The sequence below is a fragment of the Anas acuta genome, chromosome 9 (genome assembly GCF_963932015.1).
Source record: "Anas acuta chromosome 9, bAnaAcu1.1, whole genome shotgun sequence".
Lineage (NCBI taxonomy): Eukaryota > Metazoa > Chordata > Aves > Anseriformes > Anatidae > Anas > Anas acuta.
This window is the reverse complement of record NC_088987.1, coordinates 12,904,832-12,926,806: the sequence shown is the minus strand read 5'-3', so window position 1 is coordinate 12,926,806 and position 21,975 is coordinate 12,904,832. Positions and strand designations below refer to the sequence as shown.

Below are 21,975 nucleotides of genomic sequence, written 5' to 3'. Positions count from 1 at the left end.
CCTAGTGGTCTACCAAAACCAATACACAAACAGCAACAGAAATAGACAAACATTCTCCAACTTCAACACAATGAAACCAGAAGCTGCATTTTTGCCCCCAGTTGTCTCTAGGAAATCATGAATAATTTGGACCAGGCATCAATTTGGTTATGGGCCACTGCTGGTAAAGTGATAAATTCATTCATTTCAAGCAACAGTACACGTGGACACTCGGGGGAAAAAAAATTTACAGAAAAAGCGCTTTTTTCTTTAGAAAAGAACTGAATATGGCCACGGTTGCCTTAAGATTTTTGTTCTTTGTTGTGTGTTAACTTTAAGACTGTATTTTTTTTTTAATGTGTTTTTGGTGTAGTTTTGGTGTGTTGGTTTTCTTTTTCTTGTTGTGTGTGTGTGTGTGTTGGGAAAGGGACGAATCAAACTCTGTAAGGATTCAAACTTTTTTCTATTTTTATTGTGTTTTATTATTATTATTATTATTTTATTATTATTATTATTTTTAGGAGTACCATAGTCCCTGCAGAATTTTAATGTATTTATATGTTATGGCATCACATTACAGAATTGTATCACAAACACACTGATTTCTCTTCATTGTACCATAAGGTGACAGCCCTTACAAGAAACACATTTTAATTGTACTAGAAGATGAAAGCAAGTATTTAATATTCCCAGAAATGTCTGCTCTTCTCTTTAGGTTGCGACTGTTTGCCGAAGTTTACACCTGTAGCAGTCTGTCATCATCTCCCTTCTACTTCCTTTGGTTTACCTGATAAGCACCCCTTGAGGTAGGAAGTTCAACGTGGTGAAAAACTGACAACCACACTTGCAGCTCAGAAAACGGCAACTTCATGAACTATACTGGAGACCGTCATTTTTACATAAATGTGCAGATTGAGGAAATCGAAACTAAGGCAAGATGTCTGGAGAAAAACGTGTAACTCAGCCCACAGTAAACCTCAAAATAAACTTCATTTGCATGAGGACCTCTTTCTTGGTAGGAGATGCAGGGACTACAGATGACAGCCTTTCCATACTAATAAGCATAGTTGTCTTTTCCCCATGTGCCATGACCTACACTTTTTCACCAGCCAGCCCTAGCTGTGGCTTCCTACAACAGCTCATCTTCTGCATGCATGGGCAGCAACAATGGCAGGACCAAAATTAAAGTTTGAAGTGTTCATCTTAAACATCTTGGAGACAGAAAGGCAGTAAATGATACGTACACGAAGATACACCTTCTGTGTGTACCTACATTAGGTTAAGCTTCTCTTATACATGTATTTAAATCCAAGGGCAGCCTTAAACTATAATCAATAACTGAAGAACATAAAAAGCCCTCTAATTTCCTTGTGCTGGTTGGGGATCACAGCATAGTCTCTTTTCTGAAGAACTAGGGCAAAGCACAAGTGAAAAAACTTTAATACAGCACATGAAAAAGGAAAAAATGCACCAGGGGAAAGAGCTGGCAAGCATTGCCTGCTCTACAAGGAGCACAAGAACGTTCTCATACCACAACACCACCTCTTCTACACTACAGCTCAACAATCCATCTTACTTCCATATATTTCATCACATTAATAGCAATTTCTTACTAAAATAATACAGTCAAATGCATGGCAATTTCATTATGAAGTCAAAGAGCAAAAGCAGTTCTTGAACGTTGCACAAATAGCTTTTTGTGATGCAGAAAATATAAGCTCTAATGTACCATGGGCATAGAAGAATCAATAAGATACAGTCCACACATCTACAAAAGATTCCATCAGTAAGATATGAAAGAAGAGAAAGCTGAAGGCTATTACACCTCCATTGTTGATGAAGACCACAGAACATTTGAATCCTTAAACTGTATTTTTACAGCTACAACCAAATAAATTGGTTATGCATCAAAATTGTCTTGAACTTTATTCTAAAAAGTTACCTTGTTTATCACATCTAGTCATGCACAAACCTAAAAATACAATATTTAAGTTTGAGTTAAAATATAGTTTGCTGACTAAATCCTGAGATTTACCTGTAATGGTTTCACTTGTTCGTAACAATTATTTGTACTCAAAGGCATTTTAAATATGCAGCTGCAAGCATAAAGCATCCAGAAATATAATCATAGAAGCACCTGTACTCAGAATATTTGGAAACCTACTTTTGAACTCTACAGAGACATAACCCCATTTAACTATTGATCTGATTCCAATTCAAAGTTAGATTAATGTTTCAAAACATAAAAAGCAATCGATTAATACATTAAGCTGTTAATAAGAATAATACGGCCTTAACTTCTTAAGTATCTTACAATGCTTCCTCTCAAGTTACCAGACTGTGTTCTGCATTACCCCATACAACCTTGAGTTCCTTCAGTTTAGGCCCTCTGTTTCCATGCTGATGATAGAAAATTTTTAAACTAAGAGACTGAAAGGTACAGTATCAGGACTTCTATCTGATGGTGCCATATACAAGAAAAAAACAAGTCAGAGTTCACTGAACATAGAAAAAGAAAAACCTAGAGTTCTCTTCTTGCATTAGGAGGGTTCCACCTGGTAATATACAAAAATGTACGTGACCTTTTATATGCAAAAAATATCTAAAAAAAATTCAAAACTTTTAAAAACTGCCATTTACTCAAAAATTATATCACTAAAACTGACTTTTCATGCTTGTGAAAACACTACATAAAAAGGAATTGCCCTCATTCCAAGTTTCTTTTGCATGTTTACTTGGCAACAACCTATCTTTGTGCATAGCTCCCATGTGCCCAATAAAAATACCAACATCATTAAGACCTTCAATTAGTAAGCAAGACTAATTTTGTTATTATCATAAAATAAGAAAGCTGTTACACTTCCAAGACTCCCTGAGCAGTATGAACATTGGATAGAGAAAAACAAATGTTATGCAGCATCAAAAAAGTACTACCAGCCTCTCAGGCACTTAGTATTTCTGGTCAGCATTTGCCCACTTTTTTTTTTTGACCGAACACGCTGGGGGTGCCCGTTTGATCAATCCATGTGTTCTACCCAAATCCTTGTATACCACCGGTTAGGAACCAGGAACCTCGTAAGAAGCAAGACCTGGAGTTTTTAAACAGCATGAGGAAGAGAACAAACTTGGCAAGTATCGCTGCAGGCACCTGGCAGTCTGGTGGGACTCCAGGTCCCCGATCCCCAGAAGCCTGATCTGGTATACTTCCAGAATACAGTCCAATTTAAAGAAAAAAAGTTTCAGATTTAAATTACTTCTAATGCTAAGAACTGTTTTAACCTCTTTGCCTCATAGCTTTAGCACATATAGTATTGAAAGAGTACACAGAACTCCAAAATTAATCTATATAAAGAAGCTTGGATACTGGTTGAAGATTACCTCATACTAACAGAAAGCTCTGAAGTAGTGACTGTAACTCAAGGAGTAATGGTGTGAGCAATTTCTGTAAGGTAAATGAAATTTGAACTCTAGTTTCATAAAGGATATCGGGTGCACACCGCATCCATTAGCATCCATGAGGCTCCCTGGCGTGGCTGCTGTCACTCCCTGAAATAGGAAATGTCTATCCAAACCAATTTTGAGAAAGCAGCCAAAAACGCACTGCTTGTTTCTGCACGTACCTGAATTGCCAGGAAAGTCATTTGCACAGTGCTTTCAGGCGAACAGGTTTATTTACTGAAAACACTGACCTGAAAATTCCCCTCGTACAAGCTAACTGCAGCAGCTACTCCTGTCTTAGAAGCACCTGTCTGCCAGCTTGACAGGTAAACGTGTGTGCAGTTGAACCTGCAGTTCCTGTCACACCTTCGGTTCAGAACACTGATGTGCATCTGCCCTTCAGGAGCTTCATGCCCTTCAGGAGCTTCCTGTACACAGAATTTGCAGCGCCCACTCAGTCTGACCCATATGTGCCCAACACAATCATTGCAGAACACAGAAGAAGAGAATCCTTCGCACTGTTTTAACAAAACACTTCAACAATAGAAAAATCTTTTCTGGGACAATTAGAACACTGCTGCCTCTTAAGGTTCCAAAGTCTTGAAGAACGTTAAAAACCCATAAACTTCAAAGAGGAAGTGAAATGCTATTTTGGGAAAGGAATTTAATTAATAACATCACTTTTTAAAACTTGCCCCTTCAGTAGCATTTAAGTCCAGAACAGGTCGTATGAATAGAAGCTTTTCAGTAGGTGTTCATGATTTTCTCCCAGTTTATTCCGAGTCTTAAGCTGTTAAGCTGACGACAGATCTGGGACATCACTCCAACGAGGTCCTCCATAAGGCTTGATAAGTCAACCCAAAAACCGCACAAGAACACTTTTCTTGCCCAGTGACCATCATTAGGGGTGCTATAAGCTTTTGGAGTTCTCTTCAATCCAAATCAGAGGAGAAAAGCCCAGCATCATACTGGAAAAAGAACCCAGAGGTGCCTGCATTATGATGTCCTCTACATACAAAAATAATCAGGCTTCAGAAGAGCAGGGAGCAGGTAAGGAGACACATTATCAAAAGTGTGCCACCAAACGGAGGAAGGTGAGGGAAAGGCTGCCTAAGCAACAATAAGCAGAACTCATATACCAAGAAAGATATTAAGAATGTCAATATCAAGAATGTCAAATAGAAAAATGTTAAAAGCCTTGCAGCTTGTAACAGAATGGTAGCGCACCTTGCCAAAAGTTGCGCAAACACATGCTTGACTTGGCAGCTGCGAAGCTCTTACAACTTCATGTTTCCGAATTTCAAAGGCCCAGAGTGTAATCTCTTTCCCTTCCTCCTGGTATTTTGGAAGTAGTTTAGCCCTCCTGGAGCACGCCTTTACATTTTCAGTTTCCCCACAAGAAATCCCTGAGAATTAGAGGTGACAGAATTGACTAGTATGACTGCTGTGAAATCCAAAATTCAACGTTTTCTCTTTGCTGGAAATTTCAAAACTGGGGAAAACATCTTCAAAACAGGCTAGGACTGCAAATAAAGGGTTCCTTTTGCAAACTTGGAATTTGACCCAATAAAAAGGATGGAAATGCAGCAGACAATGACACCATAGCACTTTCCTTCCTATTAGCTGGAAGTCTACCTGACCTCCTGCTAAAGTCACTGCTGTAAAGAAATTTTATCATGTTTCAATATATATTAACAACTTTTTGAGAAAATTTTGAGAAAAAAAAAAAAAACGAAGTCGTGACTATTTTTAATAGACTGTACTCTGATTAAAATACAACTCAGCTAGGAAATCCCTAAAACCAGGAAGTACTACACCACACTTCAAACATACTCAACACGTTTAGAAACAGCTGGTTGTGGCTGGCAGGTAAGCACCCACCCAGCTGCTTGCTCACTCCCAACCTAGAGGGACAAGAAAGAATTTAATAGGAAAAAAAACAGGAACAAACAAACAACTCAAAGATTGAGATGAAGACAGTTTAATAAGTGAAGTGGGGAGGGACATGATGCAAAGGCAGTCACCACCTCGCACCAGCAGGGCAGTGGGACTGATGTAAACTGATCTTCTACTAGCAGCTACACTGGAAGACCTCCTCCCCAGCCTTACTGCTCAGCATGCCACCAAAAGGCATGAAATATCTCCTCCATCAGTTTGGGTCAGCTGCCCCAGCTGTGTCCCTACCAGTCTCTTGCCCGTTCCCAGCCCACTTGCAGAGGCAGCAGCAGGATAAAGCAGAGAAGGCCTTCGTATCCCCAGCACAGTTCAGCAACAGCTAAAGCACTGGTGTTATCGACACTGTTTGGGTCAAAAACCTAAAATGCCACATGGCTGCTGTGAAGTAAATCAGCCAACCCAGCCCAACTCAGTACACAGCCTGACCTGAAAAGTCCTGTACAATGAAGAACTGTGAGATCTTGGCAGAGTTACACGGACAGCATTCGGAAACTTGGCTGACATCACTCAGAATAATCATATACTTTTATTCTAAAAGCTGCCTTTGATGTGTTGTTCCAATCTGTCCACAGATAGGAAACGAAAATAAAAGCACTCAGATTCAGCCTTGTTTAGTTCCATCTGACCCTCAAAGATTTCTTGTGAGCTACAGACACTTCGTGCTAAGGATAAAACTGCTCAGCTATAAAAGCCTATTAAACAAATGTTCTGAGCACCCCAAAAGCTTTACTCTCATACCCCTCAACCCTTTCCCACCCCAATGAAGCTTCCAGTTGCTTTGGATTTGAAGTGGATCAACCCTAAATGCAAGAGATAAAGATTATTAGGCAAGTAAGGTTATAATTTGAAGGCTATGCTCAGTGGGAAAGATGGAATCCTACAGGGTGTGATTAGCTGGGACTGCTCTCCCCAGCGTCAAGACCAAACCAGAACAAGGATCTAATTTATCACCGTGGATCACTCCCTGCAGGACCCAAGCTAATCATATCCTCCTTAATTAGACTGAGACAGAACGCTAGTTTGATTGAGATTGTCATGCAAAAATTACTGGGGAGGGACTGGTGCAGGGAGGAAAGAGACAACATTTGCTCAGGGATTATTCTAGAATGGATAATGCACGAAGATCCCTCTGCTATTGAAGGATTGCTCAGAATCTGATTAATTTCATACTATCTTTTTGAAAGAGTTCTTTTCAGAGCAGCAGTTTTCAATTGTGGACTACCTCTTATATGGTCTGTGCAATGTAGATGTAGCTAAGAAAAGCAGCACTGCTATTGAGTGACTCTCAAACTATTAATCAAGCATCTGTGCCTCCACTGGAAAAATGAGGGCACATAGGCTTAAAAAAAATGAAAATCCGGGAAAGGAAATACAATAACAATACATGCTTTTATCCAGTGAAGTCTCATACTACAGTTTCATTTCAGCAGCTTTTCATGCTTCCCTGACACAACATCGAGAAAAGACAGCAATTGGATATGTTTCTGCTCTACTGCTTTGATGCAGCGCCATCCGAGTAGAGGCTAAGAGCCACTCACAGCCAGTGTAGATGAAGTGCTTCCACAATACTAACAAAGGGTTGAGGTTTTTTTTTTTCTCCACTGCAGACAGTGAGAAGGCTGTTCCCAGAGACAAACAGATCAGTCCCACTGCCGAAAAACCATAAAAGCAGATCATGTCCTAATTATAAAATAGTTTACCAAGAGCAGGAGAGAATCTAGGCACCAAGAGGATTCTATCAATGCTCATTTATCTGTCATATTGGGCCCTGCCTAAACTACTTACAGCTTGCACTGTTTCAGCCTTCTGTCCCCCATCAACACCATAACCCTCTCAGCACAGCTATTATTCCGCCAGTCGTTTCCCAGTACCCGTGCAGGGTCTGCTCTATCCTTGCTGCAGAACTTGGCACATCTTGTTGAGCTTCTTGAACCTCCTCCTAGCCCGGTCCCCCAGGTCAGAGGTCTCTGTGCTAAGGTCCTGCGGTTTCCTGTTTGCCACTTGAACTAGAGGAGCATCATCTGTCAGCTGGCTTGGGGTGTGCTGTGTCATCCTTCCAGTAACTCGTGGTTTGAGTTGTATCTGCAGTTTATGAACAAAACTTTCAAAAATACTGACCCTAGACTAAGGCCTGCTCATCAACCCTGCGTATTCAACATGTTTCTAAACCATTGTACTTCAGCGAGAACCTAGAGCATCACACACACGCTCTTATAAAACACCAGCAGCTATTGGAACACCAACTGCACATCTCTTCAAAATTCAGTTCTCCTTCGGCTGTTTCAGCAAAACACAGTACCTTCCTACAGAAAATAGTGCCCTACTTTAGCTATGAGATTACTGACAGAGTTAGGACTGAAATACCTGAGTGGATGTGACAGCATGTGAAAATACCATACCGAATGTAGGTCTTGCTCCCTTCCCTTTAGAACACCTAGAAAATACTATTTTAACTAAGAATTTTTAAAACCAAGTGGAGGAAAGCTATTAGCTCATGAGTTCCAATATTCAAAAAAGAAACTTAGGAAAGCAGACAGTATTATTTCTCTGAATAGTTGAAGAATTCACAGATCTTGAATATTGCACCCACTTCTGATCTCATCTGAGAAGAGCAGCGACACAAATCAAAAAAGTACAGTGAATAACAGCTAGGATAAAGATCCCCAGAGGCTTTCATCTATGAAGATTATAAAGTGAGGAGCCTCATCTGTCTCAAGTAAACAGCTGAGCATGGGAACTTGATACAAGATCTTTAAAAACATGAATGGTGGAGAAAAGGCAAATACAAAGCAATTATTCACTATTTAAGACCACACAGGCATCAGTAGACAAAGAAATAATTGAGTAGATGTTTTAAAAACACTAGCAAAAGAAACTGCTGCAGAACTTACTGCCAAGGACATGAAGTGTTCAAAAAGGAACTACAGAACAGCAAACCAAAGGTAGACTGAGGTCTAATAAAAACGTACAGCGACAATCACTAGCTCAGGAAGTCTTTAAGATGCTGCCTTCTGAAGTGCATCAGCAACTGAAGTGGACACTTAGCCTTTCCTCATGATTTTTTCCTTAAGACAAACTGCTAGTCATATTCAGAAGCAGAGTCCTAAGCTACACGAAGTCTGGGGTCTCATCCTCTATTTTTTCCCCATACATTACACTCTCCTCAGCTTCTGTGAGCCACCTGCTCAGAGGAAACAAAGAATTCTGCACTACTCTTTTTGATAAAGGAGTTGCTTTTTTAGTCATTAATCAAAGGTTGCACATACCTGAAGGTGATGTCAGACAGTCCATGAAGAATTACGTCCCTCATTAAACTAGCAAAAAGATGTTTTCATAGGATTTCAGGCACTTTAAACTACTTTGGAAGTAAAAGAGCGCTTACTTGCTCTCTCTCCCTACAGTGTCACAATCTGATCAATCCACAGAACAGTCAGCTCACAACAAAGCAAACTTCGCTATCACTCACTTCAGTTTTTATGACACTTCCACCACTCAAAAGAGACTAAGACAATGAAGGAATTCAAGGACACTCCTTATCTCAGGTAAGAGATTTAAAACCAAACAAAACTAAAAAACACCAACCCCTCCTCTCATCCCAAATCTTACAAGACTGGTTTTGAACGTGGAAAATTCATGTCTACAGTCCTATTGTTTCCTTTTCAAACTGTATTTCCAAATCTAGTCAAAGTGTTCCAAAATCTAGTCCCTTCTACACTGCAAGGTAAACCTCACAAAGGAGAAAGGGCACATAACTTGGAATACAGAATCACAGAATATCCTGAGCTGGAAGGGACTCAACAGGAGTCTTCAAGTCCAACTCTTGACTTCAGCTAAGAATGAGAGAATTGTTCAAGAGCACTGTCCAAATGCTTCTTGAACACTGACAGACTTGAGGCCATGACTCTTCCCTGGTGGGAAATAAAATAAAAAAAAAAAAGCCAAAGTATCAAAAAGATTTTCCAGATTCATGACTGGCAAACCAAAAACTTAATTCTAGCTCTGTGTCCTCTCATCTAATACTGCAGTTCTGTGCTTTTCCCTACCTTTCAAAAAGTGTCTCCTCAGATACTTCAAATCTTGGAGGGCAGAGAAAGCCATGCCAAGTTTTCTAAAATGTAGATACCCAGATTTTCCTGCTTGCTCTCGAGAAAAACTCCTCACTAACAGTAGAGGGCAGCATTTCTCCATTTCCACTGGAAACGATTTCTCTGCTTGCCTAACAGTAGTGTTTAAGAATGTAAAACACACAACAGCCTACAGTAAACTATTTATTTTTCCAGAGTCTTCGTTTTACAACAATGCATTTCACATCCTATTCTATCCAAACATCAGAATTAAAGCAAACGTAAAAAAAAAAGAGTAAAAATTTGATTCAGCCAAAAAGTTTTTCATTTCATTCATTATATTCACGATCTGCTGACAAATGTGTCTCCAAATACTGTTTATAAATAGTAGTACACTGATGATGAAAAAAAACACAACACCGCTTAATTCTGATTTTATTCTCTGAATGAATATATGAAGGAACACTAGTTAGTGGGAGAAAAAGCAAGGGCTTCTAAGATCACTAGTGACCTCTAAGGAAATGGAAATAATCTGACTTTGCAATTAACCTTCCTGTTTAACAGGATAATCAGTTACATATTTCTCCAATCCTTGTGTCATGAAAGCTACGTTAGAAGAAGCTACAGCAAATAGCACTTATTATTTCAGATAATCCTTAATTTGGGGTCCAAAACCCAATCTGATGATTTTCCCTCAAAATTCTAGGAATTGAGACAATTGTTTCCTGCAGCATCTATCCATTAACCTGAATTCCTAATAAACAACTGAATGGGATCTTTACAATCATCCAGCTCCATCACAACAAGCTTGCGTTATCTACATTATAGTTATAAAAGGCTTTTACTGAGCTAATTACTTTAGCAACAGGGAACCTTTTGATTTGTGCCTTTAATTTGTTTTGGCTTAACTCTTATTGTTCCTGTACTAATATTTGGTTTGAAAAGCTATTGCTATCTTTCTATTTTGGAAGCATTCCCCTTCTAGTTAAGACAAGCTCTTCCACTTTTTCTCCCCCCTCCCCCCCCCCCCCCCTTTTTTTTTTTAAGAGCACTTCCCTCACCATGCGAGCAGTACTTCTAGCTGTGTGCGTACACATTGCAGTGGCAATTACGTAACGCTGTATAAAACAGTACTTTCGAATCTCCTCAAGTTGCCCAGATGGTCTCCAAGAAGTATTTCTCAACCAATGAAAAACAGGACGAGAGTTGTAAGAACCATGCTACTTCTAGCCCAACCTCAAACTTCCTTCCATTCCCTTGCATTTCAATTGCTTGCATAACACTAGCTGGGTACATTGGATACATTAAACAGCAGACAACTTATTAGGAAGTAAGGAAATGGAGAAATCGATGCATATTTCACCAGACAAGACATGGTGATTATCTCCAGGAAGTTTCCTACAAAGAGCTTTTAAGATGCATTGATTATGAATGGGTCACTAAGCTCGCCGCTCCTCCTCAGCGTAACAGGCATTGTCATTGCCTCAAGTCCCGCTGCAACAAAAAGAAGTGGGGAGCTCAAGTATTCACTAGCTGTCTTCATAGATGGCAGGAAGATGAAAGCAGTAAACAAAAAAGCTTCATGCAATAAGGTAGTTCTAGTTTCATCTTCTTGAACAAGTTATATTATTATCAGTCCTAAGGACAGAGAGCAGTGGCAAGGTGCTGTGTGTACGGGGTTGGTTGTTTTGTGGTGGTGATTGGTTGGATTTTTTTTGAGGAAAAGTATAGCTTGTTAAAACACTATTTTTTTCTGAACCATGCTAACGCAGTCAAAAGAGATTTTCTGCATCAGTTATGTGATAGTTGTATTTTGTCACATTTTTACAAATAGATTAAAAAAGTGAAGAATAAAAGAGGTCTCTTGGGTAAAAGCTTTACGAGGAGATTCAGGAACACACTACAAGTAAAATGTGTATTTTCCAAGAGACAATCACCATACAAAAAGTAAAAAGTCATCTATTAATTATAAAAAAAATGGACTAAGTTCACCATTACGACATTCCAGGGAGCTCAGAGTTATAACAAAGATTAAGGAAACCATGCACAAGTGCAGTAGGGCGAGAAGCGTGCCTGTTCAGTTCTAGATTAACTGCTGCCACATTTGGCCAAAGCCATCAGCTGGGAGAGCCCCAGGCAGAGACGTCTCTGTAGGCTGTTCAAGAGTCTGCTCTCGAGCTGCCCCACTTGCACATCCCCACTGTATACAGCAGGCAAGCAAAGCGCTCCCCAGGGGTGTTGACTTAACCAGGTAATGAAGACACCACAACTACAGGTGGGGAAACACCACTAGCACACTGTTTTTCACGATATGAAAGAAAGTGTCACATAGATGAGGGAAAATTCACTGCAGCAGAATGCCCCCACCTCAACTGCACGCTTCAGAGAAACCGAAACCACAACTGGCACAATCAGCTTTGGGGAAACAAGGAAGGAGAAAAACCATCCTCAGCATTTATTACACGTCACGTGGGCACATGTTCACCCACTGCTAGAGCACACACACACGGAGGAGATAAGGGAGGCACTCTTGCAGCCACCATGGGCCGGCCACTAGAATGCCCCGAGCACTGTTCGCTCCATCGGGCATGCAGATGAGTTCAGAGAATGCCGCTAACTTCGGCCCACACTGACCTTTAGGACAGTAGCCCTTGGTTACACTTAACCAAGTACCAGAACTTCATTAAAGCATTTCTTCCCACACCTCCCAACCCAGGATGCTGCAGCACACCGTCCTCAAAGAGCCAGCTCCAAAAAAGTCACATTACCACTTCTGAAAGTATGAGTAATATCCACTGACAATATAGCAGGCTATGATTAAGCATTAAATCAAGAAAACAGTGAAAAGAAAAGCAAGCCTTATGTTTGAAAAGCCCCAGTGCAACTTAATGCATTCGCAAAATAAAAGCTTTCATGCGCTGTGCCAGCTAGTAAGACAGAACTGACTAGTGGCATATGAGACAAATCAGCCAGCAAGTTCAGCCATCCTCAAATCTCACTTCAAGTAAGACAGGAAACACTGTTGGGTTTTGGGTTGGGGTGTGCTTTTTGTGGGTTTATTTTTTGGTACGAAGAAACCTAAATACCCTTGCCTGCTGAAGGAATCGTGCTAGAGACCATATGTCCAACTACGAACAACCCTACGTTTATTCACCCACTGTTTTCTCCCACTGTTTTCATTACAACAGGAAACTATGCCAGAGCTGCTCACTCTGAGGGTCCGGCTTCAGGAGCAGCAGGCAAGGAGACCAAACATTTTAATTCCCCCGATTCCCCACTGCTCTCCTCTCCTCCTTCCCAGAGCATTGAGCTGTTAAAGCCTTATCATTTTACCTGCCTTTCCAGAGGCAGCAGAGACAATATAACTGCTCAGAACAATCCAATTCTCCTTTCCAGCAGCTACCTTTTAACAGCTCTAGTGTTCATTTGATTTTTCCATGAGCTGCTTTAACTCACCAGCCAGCAGAAAAGCATTCCTACTAAGTGAGCATCACAGAAAAGGGGGTGGAAGCACTCTCAGTTGCAGCAACCTGACACATCGGTTCACTGTCACACCTGAAGCTACAGATTGAATTCTTCTCCCATAATAAACAAGGACCACAGAGCAAAACTGATTAGGACTGAATGCTTCATGCTGTTACTCCCATTAATCCTACCTGAAAAATTACTCAAGCTGAGATCACCAGTTCCTCCAAAATAATTCACAGTTCCAGAAGGGCAACTGGAGTTCAGAAAATGCTTTGAAGGGGTCTTTTGTATAGGATTGGTTTCAAAAAGTTATTCCCCCCCCCCTTTTTTTTTTTACTGCTGCATTCAGCATCTCCTCCAACCTAAATATAATCCACACCATGTTCTCAGAGTCATGGAGAGCTGGAAATACTCCTAGCCCATATGTTCTCAGAGCTCGAAATGCTGTTATTTTAAAGCCATTTGTTGCTCTTCAATCAATTGCTAACTAAACACGCACAGAACTGATGCAATAACCAGATAATTCATTTGCCACTTATTTGTAGTATAAACTAGCAGCTCTTCCTTTTAAAAGGTGAGGGGAAATAAATACAAGCTTGAGGACAAACGTTCAAGAGCTTCAGGTAACGCTCATCAGCTTCACATGAACACAAGCATTGGTCCAATTATCCTATTTTTTCAAGGACTCACACTTGCACAAATACAACCATCATTGACATGAAAGCTACACAGTCGTTGTTAAACCCAAAGTTACTGGAAAAGCTGTAGCTTCTAAATACTTAGAGTCATTTAGAAAGAACATGCAAATGCATGTAAACAAAGGTTCTCTCTCAGGATACCCTGTATATGAAGCACATGGCACAGATTGATACCTGTGTGCATTTTGGTGAGATAGACAGGTCTGTATAAAAGAGCCACTCAAGTTGAGCAAATACAGGATAATTGCCTCTCAGTCCAGGATTTCCTGGGCCAAACTGTTGGCAGCTGGTAGAGCATCACGTTAACAGAATGATGACAATTTAAGAAAATCCCTTTTAAAAAGAACTTACAAGCATGAAGCTTATTATATTCATGTAATTGATATGCCATAAGACAAACTAATGACTTGCATTAGTCTATTATGTTTTCTTCATCCTGCTTTTCAGATTTTACGTATCAGGTCACTTCATCACGTCCACCACTGTCACTTTGCGCCAACTTCTTCCTCACTCTTGATGTCCTCATTGTCTCATTATGCACAAACCCATTCACCTTTGGAACTCACTCAAGTTACCTTTCAGTTCCATCCATGGAAAATGAAATGTAGTGTTGCTTTAGCTGTAACTCCTGGACATAACTGACCTCATGCTGCCTCATGTTGTCCTGGGCTTTTTTACTTGCCATGCAAGGGGAAGTATGATCCCTGGCAAGTCTGATCTGAGCAGAACTTCGAGCAGTCTTTAAAGCACTTGTGTTCACGACCACACCAAATACCTGCAGTGAGAATGTCATTTTGCCTGGTATGACTACAAAATCAGTATTCTCTGCTTGTATTCCTCCTCATTTTTGTCAGATAACCTTTAAATCCACCTACGGCATGCATTCCTCATTCTTAACAGCACACCTCGTCTCCTGTTCCAAACGATGATCAGCCAATCCTTTAGTCTGCAGGCAACCACCCTTGGTTTTGACACCTACCAGCTATCCTAGTAGGCAGCTGTTTCTTTGGCACTGCTTTATGCTTCAAGATTACATACAGGAGCAATTTCATACCATCTGCTGACACTGCCAACGTTACTGCAATGTAGAAGTGTCTTTTTTTTCACTTCCCAAAGTTTTTATGATGACTGATTCTGTACGCATTCCTTCAGCACTCTAACCAGATGGCATATCAAAGCAAAGCGCTGCCTTATTTGCACTACTCAATTGGCTCAGCAGATAACTATGATTTATATGCAATCCAATCAAATATATTTGGAAAGCTATTTGTATTTTAGTGAACACAAGAAATGTTGGCAAAATGAAGTTCCTTGCCAAAACCCATCATGACACATCACTTACATGTGCCAACTTCAAAGAGGTGTTGGGGACTAATTTAACACTCGGTGTATTTCTTAAGCTTTTAGTTTAATTATTTCCCATGTATCTGAGTTTTGATCTCCACGATTTTAAATTCACAAAATTCTAGGATTTGTTGCTCCACTTTAAGAAAGTATCCTTTGGGTCCATCAAGTGATTTCTGTATCAGGTTTACACATAAAAGCTTATATTGTAGTTGTTTCCATTTTCACACCCTTGCCTCCATAACTTACTTCCTTCCACCATCAGTGTCTTTCATTTTTCTACCTCCAATAATTTAAGACTGCTGTGGGAGAAGTTACAAAGCATTTTCATACACTTTCTAGATCATATTTGGAATACAGGGGCAGGTGCTCTGAAAAGCCACCAAGACAAGTGGCCAAGTGGCTGGAGCACACTGAGAAAAGGTTCAGGGAACTGGGCTTGTTTAACCTGGAGAGAAGCAGCTTTGGGTCAAGCTAGCAGCAGTCTTCTTCCATCTAAGAGGAGGTTACAAAGAAAAAAAACCTTAGCCTTTTGTTGCACTGTACTTGCATGAAGAGATGATGACGTTTGAACTAGGGGTAGAGAGAGGTCCTAAAGGTAACACAGGGGAATCTCATACATACACTGCCCCCTTACCAAGATATGGTGTTTCAGCTACTGTCAGAAACAAGGCACTGGACTAGACAGATCCTGCTCTGGTATTGCCCAAAAGCAGTATGCTTCTCAGTGTTTTGAAACAAAAACAATACAAAATCACTCTTTTCCATTGCTGTCTCACTAGAAATATTATTCAAGGACATTTTAAATCACATGTTTAAACTCAACTATTTTACTTAAAGTATACTACTGAACAACCAAGCCAAGGATGACTGCTCAGAAACTGCTGTTCTGGAAAATATTAATGATTTTTCATATTCTGTATATTTTAAGAGTCATGTACTCATTTAAAACTGTTACTTAAATAAAATCATTACTGTAAGCACAGCCCACGTGCCTGCTCTTAATAGTATCCATGGTTGCAGTGATGCAAATTTGCCTACCTACATCAAACCAAATGTGCCCACATAAGGAGAGAAAAAATCCTGCGTTAATCACTATTCTTTGCACTGGATGAGTGCAAAGTAAACCAGTTAGACCTTAGAAAAAAACAAAGTAGTTTAAGGACCTCTTTGTCCATCACAAATACATCTTCATTCTGAGTTAAGCACAGCAGAATTATCAAATATCAAATTATGAAAGATCTCAAATTCAGTGGAAAACTTATCTCCCTGACCAAATTCTTTACTTTGCTATACTGTAATAAAGCATAACAATGAATTGTTTCAAATATTTCTCCTCTCAAGTAGGAGAAAGGGGTAGTAGTTATCACTATTTCTAATCCTATCATACATTTTTGAATCCTGATATCAAATGTCATATGCATTCATTTTCCTTTTCATCAGAGTAGTAGATTCAAGCACAAAATTAAGGAAAGTATTTTTCATTAGATTACAGCTTTCAAGTCATCAGATGCACTGATGTTCACAGGCAAGCAAACAGTCCTTTTAAAAGCACCAGTTCAAATCAACTGCTTTATTTAAAGACACAATCCACTACAGCAGCATTTAAGTTAAATGGGGCCAAAGCTTCACATGAAACAGACAGGAAGGATTACATGGTGATAGCTCCAGGTGGAAATGCATGACCAGTCTAAGTCAATCTTAACTGCTGTTGAGAAAAGGTGATCTTGTCCTCTTCCATACAGCACTTCTGTGAACAGACTTGCTGGTTTGAGCATTACCCCTCATAGGGCTAGGCTGACCATACTAAAAAATAAGCCTTTTTTCCCCAGAATAAATTTTCATTCAGCTTAACTTTCTGTAAAAGTTATCTTTCTACTCTTAGACAAGTAGATATGAGGAACTAAACAAACACACAAAACTAAAGTCAAGCAGCTCAGTGACAACGTTGACAACACTTCCCCCTCCCTTTAAAATAAAAGTACATACAGCAAAATTTAGGTACATATGACTTCAACTGAAGTCAAGGAACTAACATCTAATCCCAGTCTCATAGTACCAAAAGCAGTATTTTAAAAGTAAAGTAGCTACACCAAAAACTAATGTAATTAATCAAACTTGTGATTTTAGAGGTTTCACTTCCAAAAAATGCACAACTTGAACACCAGAAAGACCCCTTTGCTGGTGACAGACAAGGTAACTTCACCCATTCCAGTCAGTCTATGCTTCCTTCTATCACAAAGAACCATAAGGAGCTATACCTTGCATTTTAATAGTTATCACTAAACCCATGCAATATTCTTAAAGATGCTCATGCAAGCCTCTTTCTCAAGAAGTAGAATGAAATTAAACAAGTTTCATTTTTTCAAGTTATCTAAAAAGATATTGTCAAAAGCCTGAGTAGCTTAGTAAACAATTAAACCTGCAGCTACTCCCAACAACCAGGGAAAAGGGAGCAATATAGAACAGCACTTCACCAGTAACAAGAAAAATGGAAATACTTGAAAAGCATGCAAGAAAGTCTTATCTATCCACATTTCATAAGCACATACAACTTTACATTTCATTTATGCATCATGTTTTAACTTCAGCAGTTACAAGTGGACTGTATTCAAAACAATCACCCACAAAACTTCATCCTAGCACTGAAGTAATGACACTAAACTATTTGTGTCTCTTCATCTCAAAGTAGCAAGATGCTCAAATTACAGAATACAGAATACATACAGAATGTATCCATCCCTAGCAGGAATTCCCAGATTTATCATCTTCAATAAAGGTTATGTAAAACATGACTTGGAGTTCCACATATCAGAATAAAAAGCAAATTCCTGTAACAATTCACTCTTTAAATGTGCCAAAATAGCAAAGAACCTTACTGCAAAATGACAAAAACACATAATTCTACTACATGAGTTTTTCCAATGTGCATGATCAGATCTTAGAAGAATTAAGATTTGTGACTGTTCTTAGCAACAACTACAGAATTTATTTTTCACAATGAGTACATTTAAAGTTAAAAAAAAATCAACACTAGGAAACAATCAAGACATTTTCATTATAGGTAAGCAAACCCTAAAAGAAAGGTTCCAGAACTTTTAAGATCATAGGCATTAATCAAAAGCTTTATCATCTTACCTTTGTTGTTACAATGCATAAACAATCCATTGTTTCAGCATAGCAGGTATCTTTCCAAACATTAAAAAGGTTTATTTCCAATCACAGCTAAGCACCATCTCAAATGAGGAGAAGCACGCTTATTGAATAGTCAAAATAGTACAGTGTATGCCAGGATTCCCTTTGGAATCAGAGGTAGAAACAACGTGGAGAAAAAAAAAAGGAGAGCAAGCTAAAATACAAATGCTTTAAGTTTCATGAAGGATACTCAACCTATTTTGATTATCTACATCTGAAAATCTTGAAGTTATCCTTGAAAATATCTTAGAAAAGATGTCAAGTCTTATTCCATACCAGCTAAGTGCCTCCTCATATTCTGTTTCACGTACTCCTCTTTCAGGATTACCTAACACATGAGAGTCATAGGGAATCATTTGATGAAAAGCAATACAAAATTATTTACAGCAAAAAAAATCCCAGTTCAGCTTCTCTTAGCTGGTTATGATTTCCAGAATGAAGCTGTCATTCAAAAACTGTTATGGTTGGTAGGAAGCATTTCTCCTCTAACATCATTTCAGCATTTGCAGACTGAAAAATAACCGATTTCTTAGGCAGTAATGAATGGAATATTCCATGTAGAACAGGGAGACAAGAAAGTGGCAAGGAAAGAGTAATGCATATTGCAAGAGAAATGCTATTTTGAGCCTTGAATTAACCTAGAATTTCATTTCCTTTTGTAATGCTGTAATGCAGTGACAAGGCAAAGTTTGTGTGCACAGGCATTGTCTCCTCAGCCCAATTAGCCCAGCTGGGAAAAGTCAAACACTTGGGCACAAAAGCTAGTCTGTGTACTAAGCAACACGAAACTGGCACTTTCATAAACAGGTAAGAATCTCATTATACTAATTTAGCACACAATGAATTGAAAGCAACTAGTTAACACAGTTTCAGTTACCTTGCCCTGTTAGTTCTCCCTCTCCACCTTTGCTCCCTGCACAGGGAAGCATTTTGAAAAACATTCAGTAGACTATTTCAAACTACTAAAATCTCATCTGCGTTATTTCGCATTCAGTTTAAGTCCTACAACTAGTCAAACTCTATTTCACATCAGCAAGCAAGTCTAAAATAGCCTAGGTATCTACCTAGGGCATTCTCACTATTCCCTTTAAGTTAAAAACAAGTTTCAAAATCAAGTACAAGCAGCCTCTGGTATGCATTGCATTAGTACAAGACTGTTCTCTCTCCTTTTTTGTCCTTCAAAGAGCTATTTTTCACATCACATCATCTAGAACAATAAAGCTTAATTTAGTAACAGCCTACTAAACGCCTAGACAAGTAGCTGTCCCAGCACCTACAGGGCTCACATTTTGCTCCCTCACTGCAAGACCACCGTAACATGCCACAGTCCACCACCTACAATGGTCATCACCAGTCTCAAGTTTAATGCAGCTACTGCACACACGTTGAAAGTAAATTTTTATCCACAGTTGTGTATCTGCTTGACATTGAATGGAACACACACATTGCAATCTGTCTTAAAACCAAAACCAAAGTTAGCTTGGTTTTAAATGAGTTTCTCCATCTAAGCCTACACTTGAGGAAGTGGCAGGAGACTTAGAGAGCGCAGACACTCACGACAGAAGCCCCATGTGCCGAATGGTATCAAATATTGGTTGGCAAGCTTTGGCTCAAGACAGCTATAAAATCAAACAGGAATGCCATTTTCCCTTTAAGCAGATGTAACAGCAGAAAAATTGCAATTTTACCCCACTTGACTCCCTGGCTCTACCATATTTTATACTAGAGGGAAGGAAAAAAGTCAAAAGTTAAAAAGGTAGAAAATAAGAACTATTATTCCTAAAATTATGCATTTTATTTTGCAGGCAGATTGTGCATTTAAGGGACAACAAAGGGAGGACACTGCAAAATAATTCTCCCATTTCAAAATTAAAACAAAATCATTAGGCAAGAAAATCACATGCTAGCAAAAACTACTCAGTTCAGCTTAAACAGAACTTCAAGGTAAACCCTGTATCACTCAGCCACCAGGAACATGACTTTTACGTGTGTCCAAGTCAGGCCAGAGATACTTGTTACTACCTTCATATTGTCTCTGAAGTCTACGAAATATTTCTAATATGAATACCTAAATGAAGTTTTCACTACTGCAAAGCATCAGTGGGAAAAACATGCATCTTTTGGACTGTTATGGCTAACCCAGACAGAAGTATAAATCTCTGACTTCAGAAAACAGAGAAGCAAAGCACCAGTTAGCTAAGCAGTTGGGACTTTCCTTTGTCAGAAGAAAAAATACTCCCATAGCTCAATGCAAGGTATCAGCATGCAAATTATTCTTGAATTTCCCAAGTCTTCTTTTAAGACTGCTTCTTATGTGCTTTGAACTTGGTAAAGCACAAGCATCCAAGAAGACAAAAAAAAGAGCAAGTACATTTTTAGGTGGCTTGGCACATATCCAGCACCTGGCCCAGAAATGTCTCCAATGACCAGTTCAAGACATGCAGTCCACGTGCATGTTCCTTGCACAAACTTCACTGCACAAGTTCCTAACAGTACACCCAAGCTCTGCCTGCCCATCATGTTCTGTACATCAAGGGCAAAAATCAACGATGCTTTCTCAAATTTCTCTCAGCCATCTTGTTCCAAGATTAAGCTTCTACAGACTAATCCTGGCTACAACCGGCTTATGTTCCAGGGCAATCACTTTCTTCTCTTCCCCACCTACCCCCCCCCTTTTTTTTTTTTTTTAGTTCCAAAGGACTTCCAAAGAAAATGAGAATTAAGGATCACCATCACGACACTTTTTTCGCTTTCCACTCTCAATCATCTTTTAACAAGACCTGATGCCCATTAGCCTTGGCACAAAAGGCACAACTTTTTAGATTGACTATTCAGACTATGAGCTGTGGAAGAAGAGACCAATTCAGACAGTAGGAAGAGGCAATTCTTGGTTGAAAATTCATAGATCATGAGTGGGCACACTAAACGTTTCTGAGCAGAGGGCACAAAGAGATTTTACTACAAGCACACTTGAACATACTGACAGCCACTGTACAAACCAGAACAAGCTACATAAGAGCCCTTCACCAATCAGTACACTACTACACTTGCATTAAAGCCCTGCCTGGCAGCCCTCAAAACTCATCTTCAGCTAAGCACAAACAACAGAATGTGCATTTTAATTTAAATGGGAGAAAAAGTTATTTATCAGTAAATAGATGTTGTCATGAGGCAAAACCCACGCAGAACAAAAAGACACCAATCACACGTACCCTACTGACAGAGCAAGAAATTTTGTAGCAAATTCCAATGCACGTTTTCATAAATATAATACACAGATGGATAAGCTCTCAAGGAGATCTGCACATAAACAAGCATTTCCCAGCCCAGAAACATAGTAACTGCAGGCTGTTCATTGGAAATATTGCTCATAGAAGATAGATTTGAAGATATGAGTCAAGGGTTCATGAGATTTAGCATTATCATAAGAAACAACAATATTGCTACTTGGAGACAAATTTTAAAATTCCTTGAATGACCAAGCGTGTGTTAAATTCTGGAGCTCAGAGAAAAAAAAAAAAAGAGTTGTTTAAGAAAGGGAACTAGGTAAGGAAAATAGAATAGAAGCTACTGTAAATAAACAATACATTAACTTAGAAACTTCCTTCCTTTGAATTGTGTTGTGAGGAACAACAAATCTTCAAGGACACACCAAAACCCGAATCAAAATCATGAAGGGCTCCACCTTTAACACACTGAAGAGTAAGACACCTTTATGTCACGTAGCCAGTAAGCATTTCTTAGCCAGTAAAACCACTGTTATGCTACTGAATTTGTAAGAAGCACTGAAATCTCTTTATGTCATTCGTATTTATTGAAAATAAACCTCTGTC

General features: G+C 39.3%; 1 protein-coding gene across 16 annotated transcripts in view; it reads right to left on the bottom strand.

Annotated features, from left to right (window-relative positions):
• DLG1 (discs large MAGUK scaffold protein 1) overlaps positions 1 to 21,975 on the bottom strand; it is a 149,677-nt gene that overhangs the window by 103,343 nt on the left and 24,359 nt on the right. Inside the window, exon 1 of one of the 16 annotated variants that reach the window (XM_068692881.1) lies at positions 18,086 to 18,419. The exons of the other annotated variants lie outside the window; for them this stretch is intronic. Coding sequence (XP_068548982.1) covers positions 18,086 to 18,115 — 30 coding nt within the window. The 5' untranslated portion in view covers positions 18,116 to 18,419. Of the gene's footprint in view, positions 1 to 18,085; positions 18,420 to 21,975 lie in introns of those variants that run through there. 16 annotated transcript variants of the gene reach the window in all.